Source organism: Buteo buteo, chromosome 6, assembly GCF_964188355.1.
Source record: "Buteo buteo chromosome 6, bButBut1.hap1.1, whole genome shotgun sequence".
NCBI classification, from domain to species: domain Eukaryota; kingdom Metazoa; phylum Chordata; class Aves; order Accipitriformes; family Accipitridae; genus Buteo; species Buteo buteo.
In genome coordinates, this window is record NC_134176.1 from 33,959,367 (window position 1) to 33,976,910 (window position 17,544).

At 34.1% G+C, this 17,544-nt stretch overlaps 1 protein-coding gene across 7 annotated transcripts in view; it reads right to left on the bottom strand.

Annotated features, from left to right (window-relative positions):
- The window catches only part of DPH6 (diphthamine biosynthesis 6), a 216,021-nt gene that overhangs the window by 195,390 nt on the left and 3,087 nt on the right, over positions 1-17,544 (bottom strand). For all 7 annotated transcript variants that reach the window (XR_012650751.1, XR_012650748.1, XR_012650747.1 and 4 more), the window contains 2 exons: positions 16,099-16,193; positions 13,816-14,009 (listed from right to left, as the gene is read on the bottom strand). Coding sequence is in view for 2 of the 7 variants with exons in the window: in XM_075030369.1 (XP_074886470.1) it covers positions 13,816-14,009; positions 16,099-16,193 (289 nt within the window). In the remaining 5 variants the exon portion in view is untranslated. The remainder of the gene's footprint in view (positions 1-13,815; positions 14,010-16,098; positions 16,194-17,544) is intronic.

A 17,544-nucleotide genomic window follows, 5' to 3' on the forward strand; every position in this document is an offset into this window, starting at 1 on the left:
AAACTATGCATTTGCCATTTTCAAATTCTCAGCTGCCTGAATTTGCAACTAATGCAATAAACTTTATATATATTCACATAGTTTTCTAGGGCAACCACCTTTCAAAAGGTGTCAATAGTCACCATATCACGTGGAATTGAATGGTCTGGAAAGACAGCGTGGGTCATCAAGTTCTCAAAGCAATTTAAATAGGCATGGGGAGAAGTAGAATTTTTTTTTTTCCAACTGATGATTTCAAACAAGCACTCTCCTCTCCTTGTGCAGTTACATATGACAGTATCACTAAAATTCAAAGACATTTTTTCAAGTGTTTATTATATAAATGAATTATCACTTTTTCTTTGGGAATGAAACTGCATACTTTCAGCTCAGAAAAGTATTCAGAAAAAGCCACTAAGTATTGAAAATTGGAAAATTAAGACACTATGCAACTTAACTGCCGAAATCATACTGCTCCACAAAAGTTAGTTAACACAATAGCATCTTTCCATTTTGAGAAACAGGGTACTTGATGTCAAAATATTAAAACCATCTCATAACTAACAGCACAGATTTAGTATTAAAAAGAGGATCTAAGTCCCAGGGTAAATCTTCCTTTGAAAGCATTTATTGATCTTTCCTTCACAGCACCGTTCACCATTTCTGTAAAGCGATACTTTTGAGAATGGTGATGTAAGCAATGAATAAGTCACAATGACAAATGGGTAATAAATAATGACTGACAGACTTTCCCTAAGAACACAGGACTGGTCTCCAAAGAATAAGGATAATCCTAAAGGTGGCACAGAGGGTTACTGTAGCACAAAAGTATCAAAATTACTGGAAATCTGCAGAGGTCTAAAGAAAGTTAAGTAATGTGAAAGCAAAAAGAATTACTGGACTTTATAAAATAAACTGTAGCAAAATGAAACATGACTACATGAAGAGGAAAGACTAATATATTAATCCCAGCAATTATAAACCAACAGTTATCTAGCTCTGTAAAATCACAAACATTACAGGTTAAACTCAAGATGTACAAAATATCATATATCTATACATATTAATACTTTCTTTGTGCTGGTACATTGCCCAGGGAACACAGAAGCTGAAGAAAGCCGAGAAGACAAAGCTATGCCAGGTAGTTTAATGCACCTACTTGGATGACATATTCTGTAATAAACTGTGCCTTCCTGAAATACAATGGTATCACTATTTTGGATACCAAAACTACATTCCCCCCCCCCCCCCAAAAAAAAAAAAAAAAAAAAAAGGCCCAAACCCATCAAATATAGTATGCAGTACAACTTATCAAGTCACTGTGTAAGCAGAACAACAGAAGAAAATAAAAAAAAAAAAACAAACGGGGGTTGTGGATAACACAGAAGACAGCAAAACAAGATGCTTAAGGAATACAGAACAAGCAGGTCCATAAGAAAATACTTCAAAGGAAGAGTGTTCATTTGGTTTTAGTCCCTACCTCCTCAGTATCTACTGACACTTCACAGTGGTTTTGAGAATATTATCTATACTTCCTATAGTTATAAAAACAGACAGGCCATCAAGTAACCAAGTAAAACCCAAGTACTAATTTTTTCTTTAAAAATATTATGCCGTCAAAGATTCTCATGTGACCAAGTTCCATAGAAAGAAAGAGTGTCTTAAAAGTAGAAGAAAAAAATGTCTTTAAAAGAATATCCTAAAAAAGGAGGTCTTAAAATACAAATTTAATCATAAAGACTGCCCTGGGGTCATAAACAAAGATTCTTATAAATGTCTCCAGTGAGAGAAGTCAGTATTTCTTTTGTTATGTCAAATAATGTTCCATTTGCAATTGCAATATCTATTTTTCTTCTTATAACTAACATTAACAGCGTAGGCAACTGTTAACCAAGTAAACTGAAATAGATATTATTTTCTATACAAATGACATTCCCAACATTCAGCCTTCACATGTCTTGGTATTTTGGAGTCAAAGAAATACTGGAAATTAAAATTAAGATGACCTTCAGAAACACCCTTAACTACCCTGCATCAGCCCAGATTTTACGAAAGGACATTTGAAAATTATTGAGAGATCCGTCTTAAGCAAGTTATTTGAAAACAAGTATTTTCAACTACAGATTTACCTTAAACATATATTCTCCTTCAGTAAATATTTCAAACAGAGATCACATAATCGAACTAGATGAAAAGAAGTGTGGTATTTGGGGGGGAGGTAATGACTGTAGGATGGGATAAAATCATCACTGACATTTTAACTAAAAAGAGAAAAAGCACATGGACTGAACAGGACATTTCCTATAAGCATCTGCAGTGGCTGCTCTGTCACTTCTTTGCCTGGTCTTGGTAAATTATGCCAGCTCTCAGTAGACAGAAAAGCTGTAATTCATTGTCTCCAATAATGTAATCTACATTTATCTCTATTTTAATTATGTTGAATCTTAATTTGCTAGTTTCATTGCAAGAAAATACACCTGAGTCATTTTTCCAAATAGACAGCACCTTATCTGTCTCAAATGTTGCAGTTTAAAATTAAATCCTTCTCTCATCGCCAACCAGATCACACTTATAACAAATTACCTCTATTTGCTTTCTTCATTAAAATATTATTTTAATTAAGAATTCATTTTCTAAGCAAAATTCCTACTGATCTGAATAGACAGATTTGTCTAAAGAGAGCAAACTGTGATGAAGTTCCATTGAAAAGATTAAAATCATGTCTAAAGTAGCTATTTACTTTAAAGTAGAAACTTATATCGCCTCTTTTTTCTAATACTCAATTTCTACCCTTTCTTTATGAAGTAAGCTTTCAAGATCCCTTTAAAATTATAACAATACATACTTTGGCCATATTGTAGAAAAAAAAACAAAACAAAACAAAACAAAACTTGTTTTACCATAAAAAAACCCCACATGCATGAAGAAGCTCATTAACAAAAATGAAACAAAAAACCACCAATATTTAAGATGAACAATAATCATGCAATCAGTGCAAGAATTAAGCTTGATTCAGAGTTTCAGTTAAATTTAGAGTGAAGTAAACTCGTTTTGACCAAATTTAACATTATTTTTTTGCCAGTAGAATAATAGTTGTTTTACTTAAAAAACATGGGTCACCTTTTTAACTTCTGTAATTGTTTGATGTTAATGGATAGTAAATATGGGGTATTTTCTGGATCAGTCAGTGCACATTATGCCATAATAGTTGCTTCCTCCAGCAACATTTCAGTATATAAAATCTCATGATAAAAAGTAAAGACATCATATGACTAGAGGCTAGAGATTACCCATAAAACAGGCAGACAAAAATCAAAGCTTCTACACACTACACTCCGAAAGCATCTCACCTATTAATTTAATTTTAAATTAGTCTTCATCATCATTTATTACCAGATCTCAAATACTGCAAGAAGTGGTTTGTGATGTACTATTTACTCCACTAAAATTCTTATCAGTTGTTACACAGAAAAAATGTAGAAGCAGAAGTAGAAAGCTGGTGCGTTTATCTATCTACTGTTCCAAACGAACTAAGGCATGTGGGCAGTCATGTGTTTTACACAAATCATTAGACTCATGTTTTGAATAGCCATCAATGGTTACATCATTAACTATAATTTACTGCAATGACTTATGATTTTCATTTCATAGAAGTGCATTAAGAGTGTGTTCTACACATACATTAACACTCCCCATCATAAAATAAAGCCATTTAACTTTTCACAGAGTGACTTTTACGATGCTGTTACAGAAGAAACTAATTGTAGTTAAAGCATTTATTTTTTAAAAGGTCATGCTTTTTTATCGTAGTTTATAATATTTAAATGTCAGCATATGAGTGTGAATGTGCGTGCATGCAAATGCAGGGAACATACGTGTTCAATACTGAACCTGTCCAACAAGTTCTGCAGAAAACACAGAATAAAAAGTTATTTGCATATTAAGCTATAATGAGGTAAAAGAGAAATCTAAATTGTAAATTAGTTTTGGAGACAAATCAATGCTAATGAACAACAATTACTTCAGTCACTGTGTGAATTAAAACAACATCATTAATAAAGCTTAGGTGTTCTGCTGGTGAGTATGTCTTTAGTCCCTGGCAGATCATGCAAGACCTAGTTTAGGAAAAGCAACAAACACAAAGGAAGTAAGTTTAAAATTCTTTTGTTTTGAAGCTCCACTTCAAACAAAAACATCAGGAAAACCTACACAACTCAGAAAACCCCATCCAGTTTTAAAGACTGCCCTGAATGCCTGATACAATTTCAGATTTTCACTAGATAACGACAAGAGAGCTTATAAACCTAAAAGATGACTCGGAACAGTTTCTTTTGTTCCCTTTCTTGCATGTAAAACAGTCAGCGAAAAATCAAAATGTTTCCTTAAGAAAAAAAGGGCTTTTGTTTGAGCTAAAAATAAGTCTAAACATCCTGTTCTTTACCTGAATGTTCAAAACCAGCTGTAGGTAGTAACCATGTAGGGAGAAACTACAGAGGGCACTGTTGTATCAGTTTTCAAGAGTTACAATGGTGACAGGGCCTAAGAACAGAAGACTGTCAGGAAAATAAATAACTAACTAAAGAAAGAATCTGGAGTTAGGAGAGCATGCAAATGCACTAAACCTAGAACAATAATAAGGCAAAAAGACTGAAGCTGTATTTCTGAAGGAAAATGGACTGAAAAAAAGTTCACATAACAGACTGTCAGGCTGATAGGAATACTGCAGTGCACACATTTGGCATTTTCCTTTGTAGTACTTTCCATGGAAAAGGTAACTAATCATAGTGCCGCCTTATCCTTTGCAAACAGCAACCTATTACTGGAATCCCACTCATAATCAATATGAAAATGAGTGATGACTGTTATGCAATTCTTCCACAGGCAGAATTTATCAACAGAAAGAACATCTCCATACTGTACAGTCCTTTTACAGCGTAAAAGGCCAGATCTGTTTTATTCCTTTTCATAATGACAGTTACAAATCAATCATTTCTATTTTGAAAATGGTAATGTTGGTGCAATATAAACCAAATGAAATCCCAGCCTTTCCAGAAGAATTATCTTTAAGTATACTGATCAGAAACAGTATGTGTCCAACTGAAAATAATGTAACCATGCAATTGCTGTATGTATGACATTCATATCAATGGGGGGGGTGTTAAATAAGTCAGCTTAAATAACAGTAATTGTATAAGAAAGCAAAATTATTTTTACACAAAGAATGAGCTTCAGAGATAAAAATATTTATGAAGACAAATCTGATAAATGTTTTACTGTTCATTTATATGAAAGCTTGCCTGTCCTTGATTTTATTTTATTAGAACTAACCCCAATTACATTTCATTAAACACTAATAAATTTTAAAACATGTATTACCGCTGCCTAATGAGAAGTGTAAATAATATAAAGCAGCCAGTTACCTCAGCACAGAATAAGAGAATCCATTTTTTATATTTTTCATTTTTATCTTTAAAAAGCATGATGAAGATGCCAAGTAAGAAACCAAAGTACTGAAATAAGATATGGATAGTACCATCCATTTAAATGAAACTGTAGAGGAGAAAGGTACTGCTCTTTTTCAACAACATGGTGTCAAAACCCACAAGCAGCATGCTTCACAGTACTACATCAAACAACATAGGACTTTTATGAACACTGACTCAAATTCACATTTAAAGAGGAAAAGCTACATGGAAGGTATTCCCAAATTAAGTTAGGGAATAACTTCATTATAAACCAAAGAATATATGCTAACAGAGAAGATCCTCAAGCAAACAAAACATGTACCAGAAAATTATCTACAGCTACGTGAATGAATGAACAAAACAAACAATATCAAAACCACAGATGGTGCCTGTGGATACTCACATCCACATGCATAGGAACTGTGATGGTAACTGTGGAGGAGAAAGGAAATTGCCACAGAAAATTACAATCCAGTATTTTTTTTTAAATTGCAAAAAACAGATAACACAAATATATTTACCAAGCAAGACTCCATTTCTTTCACAATAAGACCTGGATTCCCTTTTCAGTGATTTAAGCAATTGTTTCGAGCAACTTGTTAATAAAAGATAAATAAAACCAAAAACTAATGTGATGTCAGAAATGGGTTTCATCCAGGTTTTGCCATCATTGGCTTCCAAACAGGTCCTGTACATGCAATGTTAAGTGGAAAAGTTCACTAAATTTCAAATTCATATATATTCTGTCTTTAGCCTAATTCTGTTTCCAAATCAGATTTTAAAATTGCTAAAAATACTACCAGTCTAGTAATCTGTTTAGCTCTTGGGTTTTATTAGCATTTTTTCTAGCAGTCTAGTTTTGCTAAAATAAAGTTTCATCTTATTTTATTGTTTCCAGGTATTAATAAAATTTCACTAGTCTTACTTTTATACTCCTTTTGAAGTGTATATGATTGCAGCCAGGCAGGTTGCATGCATGTAAACAAAACTAACAGTTTGTTAGATACACAGTATTAATAAAAGAAATGCATATTAACCTACTAAATATACACTATGACACTAGACTAGAACAGGTGAAGTTCTCAAATTAAGATACATGTTTGTTCTATGTAAAATGCAGTTAACTTTTAACTCAGAAATGTTGTAGTTCACTCCTACAGATGTGCAATTGGATCCAAATGGGGTGTTACTGAGGCTGTTGAGTCTATGAATGTCACTTAAATAAAATTCAAACCATGAAAAAAGTTTTGATAACGTTTACAAAATTGACTTAAACATCTTAATGTATTTTTCCATTTAACTACAATACGGAATGCCAAAATGTTAGTAGATGACTCTCTAAATATTCAAGATATTTAACAAGGTATTTGAGGTTCCTTTCTCCCCATGCAACACAGCACATTAAAACCAATTTTACTATCGTAATTTATTCAAAGCTTGATTATGAGCAATAGCTGCAAGAAGAAATACAGCATTGTTGATTCATATACAAGCATTTCACTTAACTACATTGGATAATAGCAGTGCTCCTAAAGGAGTATAAAAGCAAAGTGATTAGAAGTCATTACTGTTAATTACCGTTCACTTTACACTGATAGGGATGAACCTTTTCTGTGCTGAACAAATGGAAAGCTTTTATCTGAAAGTCTGCCAAACTTGGTCAAGGTAGGCACTGAAATAAAGTGTCAGTGACCAGTTCAAAACAACAATAACAAAAAAGCAAAACAAAATCTAAGGATGTATCATCATCCAATTAGTGAGATTCAGTTTTTAAACAGGAAAAGGTTCGAAGGGAATGAGTAAAACTGGAAACTCATACTTCACATTCTGCAATCTCACTGATAAAAGGAGGAAATGTGTGTTTATCAAACTTGCTGTGAGTGCACGGTTCATTTGGCGTCCTGTAAACAATGCCTGGCTGCCCATTTCCAAATGCATGTGAGAATCTTGCAAGCCAGAACATCATATTCAGCAGGCAAGGTCACACTAGAGATGCCCTGGAAATGGGAAATTAGGAAAACCTGGCAATCAGAGGTTTAAAGCTGACCAGAACAAGCCCTCGGGCTTGCTTACCATCTTTCACCACCAGCCTGACTGTCTCTGCTTATTCAATATTAACACAACAAGACTGAGAATGAGTGAAAACAACTCCACACACCTAACGGGGACAAATACAGTGATTTTTTGTTTACATAAAGCTCAACATTTCTCACGGTAAGAAACTACCTCAAAGATGTTGCTCAAGATCCCTTTCTGGAAAAAAAATTGATCCTTCCTGAACAGTTCAGATGAGACATGGAGAATGACAGGCTTCCTCTTGATTAAAAAAAATTCCTTGTTGCCATCTCATTTTAAAATTCAAACAAAAAAAAACAAACCTAAACAAACCATGTCTTGTGAATGGAACAAGATACATAATTATTTTTTACACTCCTTAAAACATTGCCAACTATGCAATTAATTCCTACCCTCTTCCCTTAATTCACACTCTTATTCACTGCTGATGACAATGGTCATCCCCTAGCTGGAGGAAGCTACGGAGCTCTGCTCCAGAAGTAATTAAAAGAAAAAATAACAAGTCAATTAAAAAAAGAATCACTGAACATGATGAGTGCAAAGGGACAATTCAAATTCTCGCAGATAAAAATCTAGTCATTACAAAAGGTAGAAGAACTTAGCCTATGCCGCATGAAAAACCACAGAAAATACTTTGTCTCAAAAAAACCCCTTACTTAATGAAGAAGCACGGTTATTTATTTCTTGTCAGTGTAGGTAGACATTTCATACAATTTCTAAAAGTTCACATTTAACTTTCATGTCTAAGGGCAAAAAGAAGTGTGCTAAGAGATATGGTCTCCAAATGTTCATCAGATCAACATGAGTAGTAGAGGGCCCAAGAAATAAATTCCATTGTTTTATCTATCACTGTTCCCTCTGTCTGGGCACTGAAGATTTTTTAGGATGTTTTTTTCAATACTGTTGTTATAATTTCACTTCCTGTACATAAATTCTGTTTCAATTGCTGAATTTTATATATAAAGTTAATCTATCAAAATATCAAGGGCACAGTAATGTTGATTTGCAATAATCTTAAAATATAGGGGAAAAAATTACAGAGGATTGATTATTTTGGAAATTCAGCATAAAGACAAATATAATCCCTATAATTTAATCTTTTCTAAAAATGTTGAGAAACATACCTTTGATGAATTAGTCTATACATCTACAAATAATTCAAATCATAATAGGGAAAAGATAAGATATTCTTCAACTGAAAAGATGGGAAATGATGACTAGAACAGAACTGTTCTGCACACTTCTGAACTCTTTGAATCCCATCAGTGAGGGGGGAAGCTATCTACTTTGTCTGAACTTATAAACTGCAAAAATAGTTTGGTGAACAGCATGCTGAGGTTCTCAGATTACAGGTTCTTGAAGTCAATCAGGATTCCACAACTAATATTTAGATCTTTATTTATTATTCTACAATCTAATATTTAGATGTTTAAGACTCTTAAGAAAATCTGCAAACCTTAATTGTATGAGTTAAGAGTACACTATTAGTCTTCATCATATAAATACTACGACTGAAGTCACAGGGACTATGGAGAGCTGATTAAAATAGACACCTAAAAGCCAAATTACTATTTCTAAATACTTTACTGTTTATTTTAAACACATTTTATAACAGTGAAGACAGACAAGCAATGCCTGCAGTAGAATATTACATTCCATTTATTAATGTATTTTTTCCTGATGAGAGCATCTAGACGTTTGGCTGTACAAAAGCCACAGAAAGTCAGCCACCAGAGTGAATCCAAGAACTCATTTTACCCATTGACTACAGCAGCTAAATTCTGGAGAAGGGTGAAAGGAAAACTTCCTTAGCATGGAAGACTATTAGTAATAATGAGGAACCGAAAGGTTTATCTTCTGTGAGGGAATTAATCCCTGTCCAAAGGCTACAGAATAACCTTGTATTTCATCTACTCATCTCAAACCCTGAGGAACTCTTTCCTGAAGAACTCCAAGTCTTAGGGAGTTTCACTGAATAATGATAGTACCTAAGTTACCTGTATTCCAGCTGAACCCGCACAGCCAAAGTACTTTGTCTGAGACAAAATACCATCTTAAATAACACCTACAATTACACAGCTATTGCAATTTTAACTCTCAGACAGAAATACTTCCTGTCCTCAGTAAACATCAGTCTGGGTCCATTTCAAAAATCATGATCCTGTCCTTTAAAAAAAACTATTAAATATAGGAGTCACACCATATTAGTAAGCTCTTTGTTGCTGTAACTAAAAACCATGTTACTTCTTCTTAGTGACTGAGTTATAAGATCACTGCTCCAGAACATGACAATATTTTAGAAAATAAATTTTCTTTCTTTCCCCTTCCATGTGACTGATAAAATGAAATAGTGCCACAAGCAAAGGCTGTTATTATTCAAGTGTTTCATACATCCAATATATCCAACATCAGTTCTTATTTTTCAGCTGATGGTCAATGGGTGATAGCACAATTAATAATCCTTCAGTCCTGAGATCCAATATATTAATTTCTTTCAATTGTACTCTTTATTTTTTTGTAAGCTTGCAGGTTCTGAACCCACAAAGTGCACCACAAAAAGAACTCTGACAGAAATAACATGTTAAAACTGAAAATGCACTGAAAATGAACTTGCATGCTTTATAATAAACACAGGGAAATATATTACAAAGAAACTATAAATAGAATCAACTTTTTAAATACTAATTTCAGGAAACTCAAGTAATAAAAAATGTTACTGAAAAAGATGATAAAAAAGTTTTTTATTCTAGCTGTTTTTTCAAGTTCAAGTATTCTACAAGTTACTCCAGCAGTGGAAACTTACCAAATAAAGGCAAAGTCTTCACAGAGCTGAGGAGATAAGGCAAGAAACTTGGAAGAGGACAGAACTGTCTACTGAAACCCAGAACTAACGTTAATTATCTTGCATTGGTTTGTATAGTCTGGAAGCTGCTACAACCACTGCCCTAAACGAAAGTTTAGCCATAGTTCCATAAGATACAGAAAACAATCCAACATTCAACCCATCTAACACCACTCCTGCATGCGCTTGCATAAAACATCAATGTATTATTTGGACAAGATCATAATTACATTCAAAAGGAGAGAAAGCAGTTAAATATGCCTATATTGAGAAGTATGTTGTAGGAAAGTTTCATAAAAACGCCTCCATGCTCCAGCCTTTCCAACCACTAAAGGGAAAGAAACACAGTTTTCCCATACATTTCCTGGTTTCAAAGACAGCACCATGATAAAACCCTGAACGGTAATGCGGATAACTAAGAAACTCTAGTGCTTTACATGCTTTGCTCGAGAAATCTCCAATACACAAAGTAACAAACATGGACAAACAAGGGTATCAGTAATCCCTATTCAGTAACATGGAGAGTAGATTAAATTATTCCTTAGAGTTCAGGATTTCCATGTCTCACAAAGTAAATATTCTACTACCAGGTGAGGACTGCATAGTAAGATACATTTAGACATCATATAAATAATCTAATATGTTTCAAAATGTATACTGACTACAGAATCTAAAACAGGGCATTAGGCAACTAAAAAATAAATATAGATTTTCTTCATAGCTATCAATCATCTGCGTTTGTGACAATAAAATTAGCAGGTTTACAGTCATCAGCAGTCAACATCACTTTCTGTGTTCCATGAACTAGAACAAGACTGTCATCCTGGGTTTCCCAGCACTGCAGGGGATTATTTAGCTTTTTAGAAATCTTGTTCTCATAACATTGTTTTTAAAAACATCAAATAGTTTCAAATTCATACTACTTTTTCAAATGTGTTTTGTTTTTATTTTTTACTAGAGAAGTACTTGCAACGCAAGTGTTCTTTACAAACGGAAAGTGAGGAACATTATGTGATTTTGATCTAGACACACCTTTCCTGTATTCTTGGGCCCAAACCATTTGACAGAAAAACAGAGCTATGTTGGTTTGACCAGTGTTTTGAAATTACGTCCACTCAAGGATGCGTTTTGACAAGGCTTCCGCAAATTCCTCCCCTCCCTTCAACAGAATGCAAATTGAGCTCTCTGTTCAAAACTATTAACATCTGGGGAAAAAAAATCCTAAAGCAAAATCCTCAGTGATTCAGACTTACATAGTAAAGCTACAAAACTGCACTTATAAAATAGAAAGCTTTCAAAGTTACTGTTAACACAAAAGAAAAACTCACAGCTGCTGTAGTTTACGTCCCCCTGATAATTTTGCAATTATTTATCAGAATATGCAAGACTTCTACGGAAATTTTGCACCAGAATTTCATAGCTAGGTTTGACTGTAAAGACATGGTTATCCAAAGTCTAACATAAAGGCAGTATATTGTTAATAATTACATCTTTAAAATATCATATAGTGGAATTAATGTTTCTATACAGGAAAGAAATAGTTATTTAGTTCCAGACAACTTGATAACATCTCTTTCAACCATAGTTATAATTATCATGTACAAACTTCCAAAGCAGAAGTTGTCAAGATTTAACATTAGCATTAATTTATGTCAGGCATCCATTTCTCCAAAGACACCAAGAATCGAAAAGGAAGTATCGTCTTAATTGCCACTAATCTGCCCATTTTTAATTAAATTGATCAGTAATTTATTATCTTACCCAGTGGCAGAAAGCTGTTAGTACACAGCTATAAGAGACAGCATATACTAGCCCTTCTAATTTCTACTACTATCGTGGTTCAAAAATAATTTAAAACTGCTGTACCATACTTCCTTCAATTCCTGTACTGCATGATACGCACATTCCATTTACAACCTCTATGAAGCACTCTAGAGCATAATCATAGAATCATTTAGGTTGGAAAAGACCCTTAAGATCATCAAGTCCAACCGTAAACCTAGCACTGCAAAGTCCACCACTAAACCATGTCCCTAAGCACCACATCTACATGTCTTTTAAACACCTCCAGGGACGGTGACTCCACAACTTCCCTGGGCAGCCTGTTCCGATGCTTGACAACCCTTTTAGTGAAGAAATTTTTCCTAATATCCAATCTAAACCTCCCCTGGCGCAACTTGAGACCATACAGCCTACACGCACTGTTCTCCTGTTTTGTAGTCTCATACTCCAACACAGGTGTATGATCTTGATTTTACTTTAGAGGAACACGACTTCCCTGCCAAAAATGTTTAGAAGATGCAATATTCGAATCCAACATGGTTCAGGAAGCACTATGCAGTCCAACCACATTCTCAGGTCTTATCTACAAGTTAATTTTTTTTTTAAATTGAACAGAGAATAAGCCTGAAGTTTTTAGGTTAATGAATCTCAATTCTCATTTCAATGGAGGAAAGGGGGCTAGAAAATGTTCGATACCTGAATTGAAGACTACAAATATCTTTAGCTCAACTTTCACAAAGTAGCCAACTAGTTTGATCAATAAAATTAAACATGTATTTACTTTTTTAAAAATAGCAATTAAACTGATTTTGTGAACATTGTATCGTTTCAGTACTGTGCACTACAGTCATCAACACAATTAACTGGAATAGACGTAGCATGTTCATTAAAACTTCGTAAAACCGTCTGGAGCCAATGGGAGGTTTTCTACTTGTTTCAGTGAGATCTGATTTAATTCCAATGGAAAACAAAATACTACATGAAACATTTTGGAAACGAACAGAGAATAGATTTCAAGTGGTTTAGGAAATACACCCATTATCTCCCTTTAAAGGGTTTTATAGCTAAAAAAGGATTGATACGTGTCATCGCATTATGTGATATGTTAGAATATATTACAGGGCTTCCAGAATCAAAACTATCATTGCAAAATATTCTGTAATACTTTGTGAATGATCTGTGACATACAAACAAATAACAGATTCTAGTTTGCAGAGTGTAAGTGTACACAAATGGAAATGTCTAGACATTACTTTCCATACACTGATAAATGCACAAGACCCAAAAGATCTCTCATTCCAGTAATGAACCAATGTGTTATTTCAAATATGAAACTACATAAAACATTTTATTTATAGATAATTTTCACAACTATGTTTTTTGTAGTATATGCCGAGCACCTGTTACAGGTGTTTTCATTAAATAGGAACAAGGTTTTAGCTTGAAATGGGGATTAGTAAGTCTGATTTACACTGGGCAAAAAGGAATAAAGTTATGCTATATATTTACAGTGCCAGGAAGAACAAAGGAATGGAAATAAAACGTGTAAAAGTATTCAATTTTTTTCTCAAAGCTTTCCTTAAACACCAAAGTGGGTAATTTACTTAAATTCATAAATGAGTTAAGCAATATAATTGTCCCAAATTATTTAATTCTTTTAATTCAGCATACCTTAACAAGTTTCATGAGGTGGTAAAGGTCTTCAACCTCATCTTCTTGACATGTGGTATACACTCTTCCAGTATTTACACTGGTACCCTTTATGAAACCACGATAGAGTGGCAAATCCAATGCATCAGCATATAGGTCAATGGCATGGTGTCCTACTGTCTGATACATATAGCTGTCCAATTCATCAGTCTGCCCTGCCACAATTAAGAAACAATCATATTAGGTACATTATTTCAACAATTACAGATAATACTACAAAGCATTGATGTTAGTATTTTTCGGTTCACAAGAAGATGTTTGATGACAATAGCTCTATAAACATAGGAGGGAAAAAAAAATACATTTCTCCACCCAACAGATGTATGGAGAGGAAGACATGTGTCACAAACATGCTGCCTCTTTGGAAATTGTGGTGTCTATTTCTTCTTTAGTATTCCTCCCTGCTTCATCCAAAATTCTTGTAACAGTCCAGTTCTGCTCTTATTTATATGGTAATTTTAATAGGAACATTCCTTTTAAAAATTAAGCTTGAAGTAAAATCAACTCTTTGCTGCTATTTCCTTAACCAGGAGAAAAATTTAACTGAATTTTCTTACAAGCAGTTTGTAGCTAGCAGGTAAGAACAAAACAGCTAAAATGCAGACATCATGGATTAGAATTAAACCTCAAACTATATGATAAACCATTCATATAGAAAATCTTTCAGATAATTTTTCAAACAGATTGATAAAGCAATACATTATTGGTGAAATCTCCACTTCATTAAAAGCTAACACAGTTCACTGTTCTAATGGTAATTTGTAATACTGGAACTTCTCTTAATTTACACAGACACATCAAGCATCTCTGCTGTATACCTATGTAGCACGTCTTGCAAAGAGAAAGGTCTGTAACATTGATCAAGATAACTAATTTGTGATGTAACAATTAGGTCATGTCACATTTGATGCCCTACAACAGATACGCTTTTGCTCAAAATAGGCAAGTCCAAACCCATAATCACAACTAACCAACCTAGACCAGAAGAGTTGATTTAAAAGAAAACTCAGTGTTTTTCAACATACATGAATATGACAAGGTCTTTAAACTGATACTCAGTTCAGAATACACAGTTTCTTTATTAATTGAGACTCTCCAGGCAACAGTGGTACAAGATAAAATAAAATGAATGGCATAGAATCCACTATTGCCTGAAGCACCTCAATTAACTTTCCACAAAATTTCCAACTACATACTTAAAGAGAGCATTTTATGATTTTAATGACAATATTCTACATTTCTGATGTGGATAAATTAGTTTGAAGACAACATATTTCAACAAGATTAGAGATTATTATGTCCTAGCTACCCAGAAAATAAATTGTTCCTGTACTCCCTAGCATTTGCCAGTTCTGTCCATGACTCATTTGTGATGGCAGCTCCCTTTTTCCTTCGCTTTCTGTGTATCTTCCTCCCATACAGTTACCAGATATCAAACTTAATTGTTTAACATATGTTGAACAGTTAACCTACGTTAACATACTTTAACATTCTGCCCTACCAACTGGGAAACAACTCACTTCCTTCTCAAGTCTCACTTCAAGTTCAATGTATGCTCTAGGCCAACACAGAAGTACTCAGCACCCTTTTACCTCACCACTGACTTAGACTACCTGAGTTTCTCCTGTTCTCTTTCGTAGAAATAAGTCTAGGTGCAGCCTATGAGGAACTGATCAGAAAACTGGTCCAAGCTAAAAGGAATGACACAGGCAGGAAAAAGAAGTGCATCAAAGTCAATTCCAACCTAGATCAGTTCCTCAATCCAGTTCACAAATGCTGGGCTAGAATAATGGAGGAAGATACACAAGGGTAAAAATGAATGAGCAGCAGCAAAACTGCATATTTTTGGCAGCTGGAATGGCTTATGCCAGTTTAAAGCATTTCTAGAAACACAGTGCTTGTTTTGTTTGATGATATCCTCTACCACCTTTTACTATTTGTGCTACTGAACTCACAATCCCTTCGTTTACCACCGGGATATTCGTCCTCTCCCTTTTTCAAATTGTGTAAGCCTTTCTTTTACTGATCTTCATCTTCTTCTGTTTTTTTCTCCTTTGAGGAAAAATACATTTAAAATGTCTACACAGCATTTTCTTTTTTCTACCTCTTTTCAAGATTTCTAGATTGTCCTTCAATATGCAAAACTATATAAAAACACATAAAGGAATTTAATTCAGGCACAGTTGTGCCTCCATTGTTTCTAATATAAAAAAAAATCTCCTATAAGAAATGTGGCTTTCATACCTGTATTTTCAGCAGGTCTTAAATTGGCTAGAGCAACAATCTGATGCCCAGCGGCAACACACTGCATCATATTATAACAGCTGTCCTTCCCACCACTGTAACAAAAAGAAAATAGTGGCAATTAAAAGTTCTGATAAAAGTTTTGGCTCCTTATGACTTTTGCCTAACTACTTAAAAATTAGCATCATCAGAGCTGGTTATAAAGTTTTGAAATAAAAAAAAAAAAGGTTGCAAAATATTAGCAATAGGAAAAGGATGATTTCACCATGCAATGTTTACTATATATGTATAGTGCCTATGTACAGTATCCATAAAGCACATATCCAGTTCTGTATCTTATTACTAATCTGAGAGATTCCACGAAGAACAGCCACTTACACTGGAATCCCTTCAGAACAAGGACTGTCTTCTACTCCAGAGATTAATCACTCTGTACTCATTACTAGATAACTTGGATTAAAAAAACGTATCTGCTCCACAGAGTTGCCAGCATTAGCAGTCTTTTTAAATGAAGACTGTCATGTCAGGAATAACATTTATCCTTCATGGGATACCTTGCCTAAAGTTTCAACATTTTAAATGTACTTCCCATTCTCAAAGGCTGTAATTATTACAGGCAGTAGGTTCAGTTGACACTGACAAATTTTTTACTGTATATAAATACAAACAAAAATAATTACTGCTGATTAAAAAAATAGAAAAATAAACAGTATTATAATCTTCTCTGAGGCCAAGAGATGATACCCTAATACAGAAAATACAATTAATTTTGATATTTATTCACAGTCTACTGGAACCTTTTCCACTATCGGTGAGGAAAGAATCCTGCTCTCCTGGTGTAACTGAAATATAGTATTTTCATGGACTGTAATCACCATCAAATGAAATATTACAGTCTAACAATAAAACTAAGAGTGCTCTAGAATACACACTGCTTACAAAATCCACGTTCAGACTCACAGCCTTCAAACAACTGCAGGTGGAGATTCTGTGCAGCTTCTTTAAATACCAAGGCACAAAAACCAGTCCAGGGCAGGAACTGGAACAGAGATCCAGACCAGCTCTGTAAAACTGTGTCTTGCCTCAGAGGCACTGAGACATGGACAGGAGAACAGATAGTACAAGCAGTCCTTGCTACAATAGACCGGTGGTTTCCTTGTGACCACACTACTACTAACAAACTTCTTCAGCATTTCCAAAGTGAAGTTCCCACTTTTATCTAGCCCTCTATGCAACAGCTTGAAAGTGCATTACAAGAATGTAACCATACAGCTATTCCCTTCAATTTCTGCTTTTATCCATGCTAAAATGCTGTATGCTGGCCTTAATTTGCTGTATAATGCAAACCTAAAGTAGAAATAGTATAAATAACACGGCATCCTTTCGTACTTATCAGATTTTCGTAGAGCAGTTGCTTATGTTTCAGTGCTATAAAAGTAAATACAA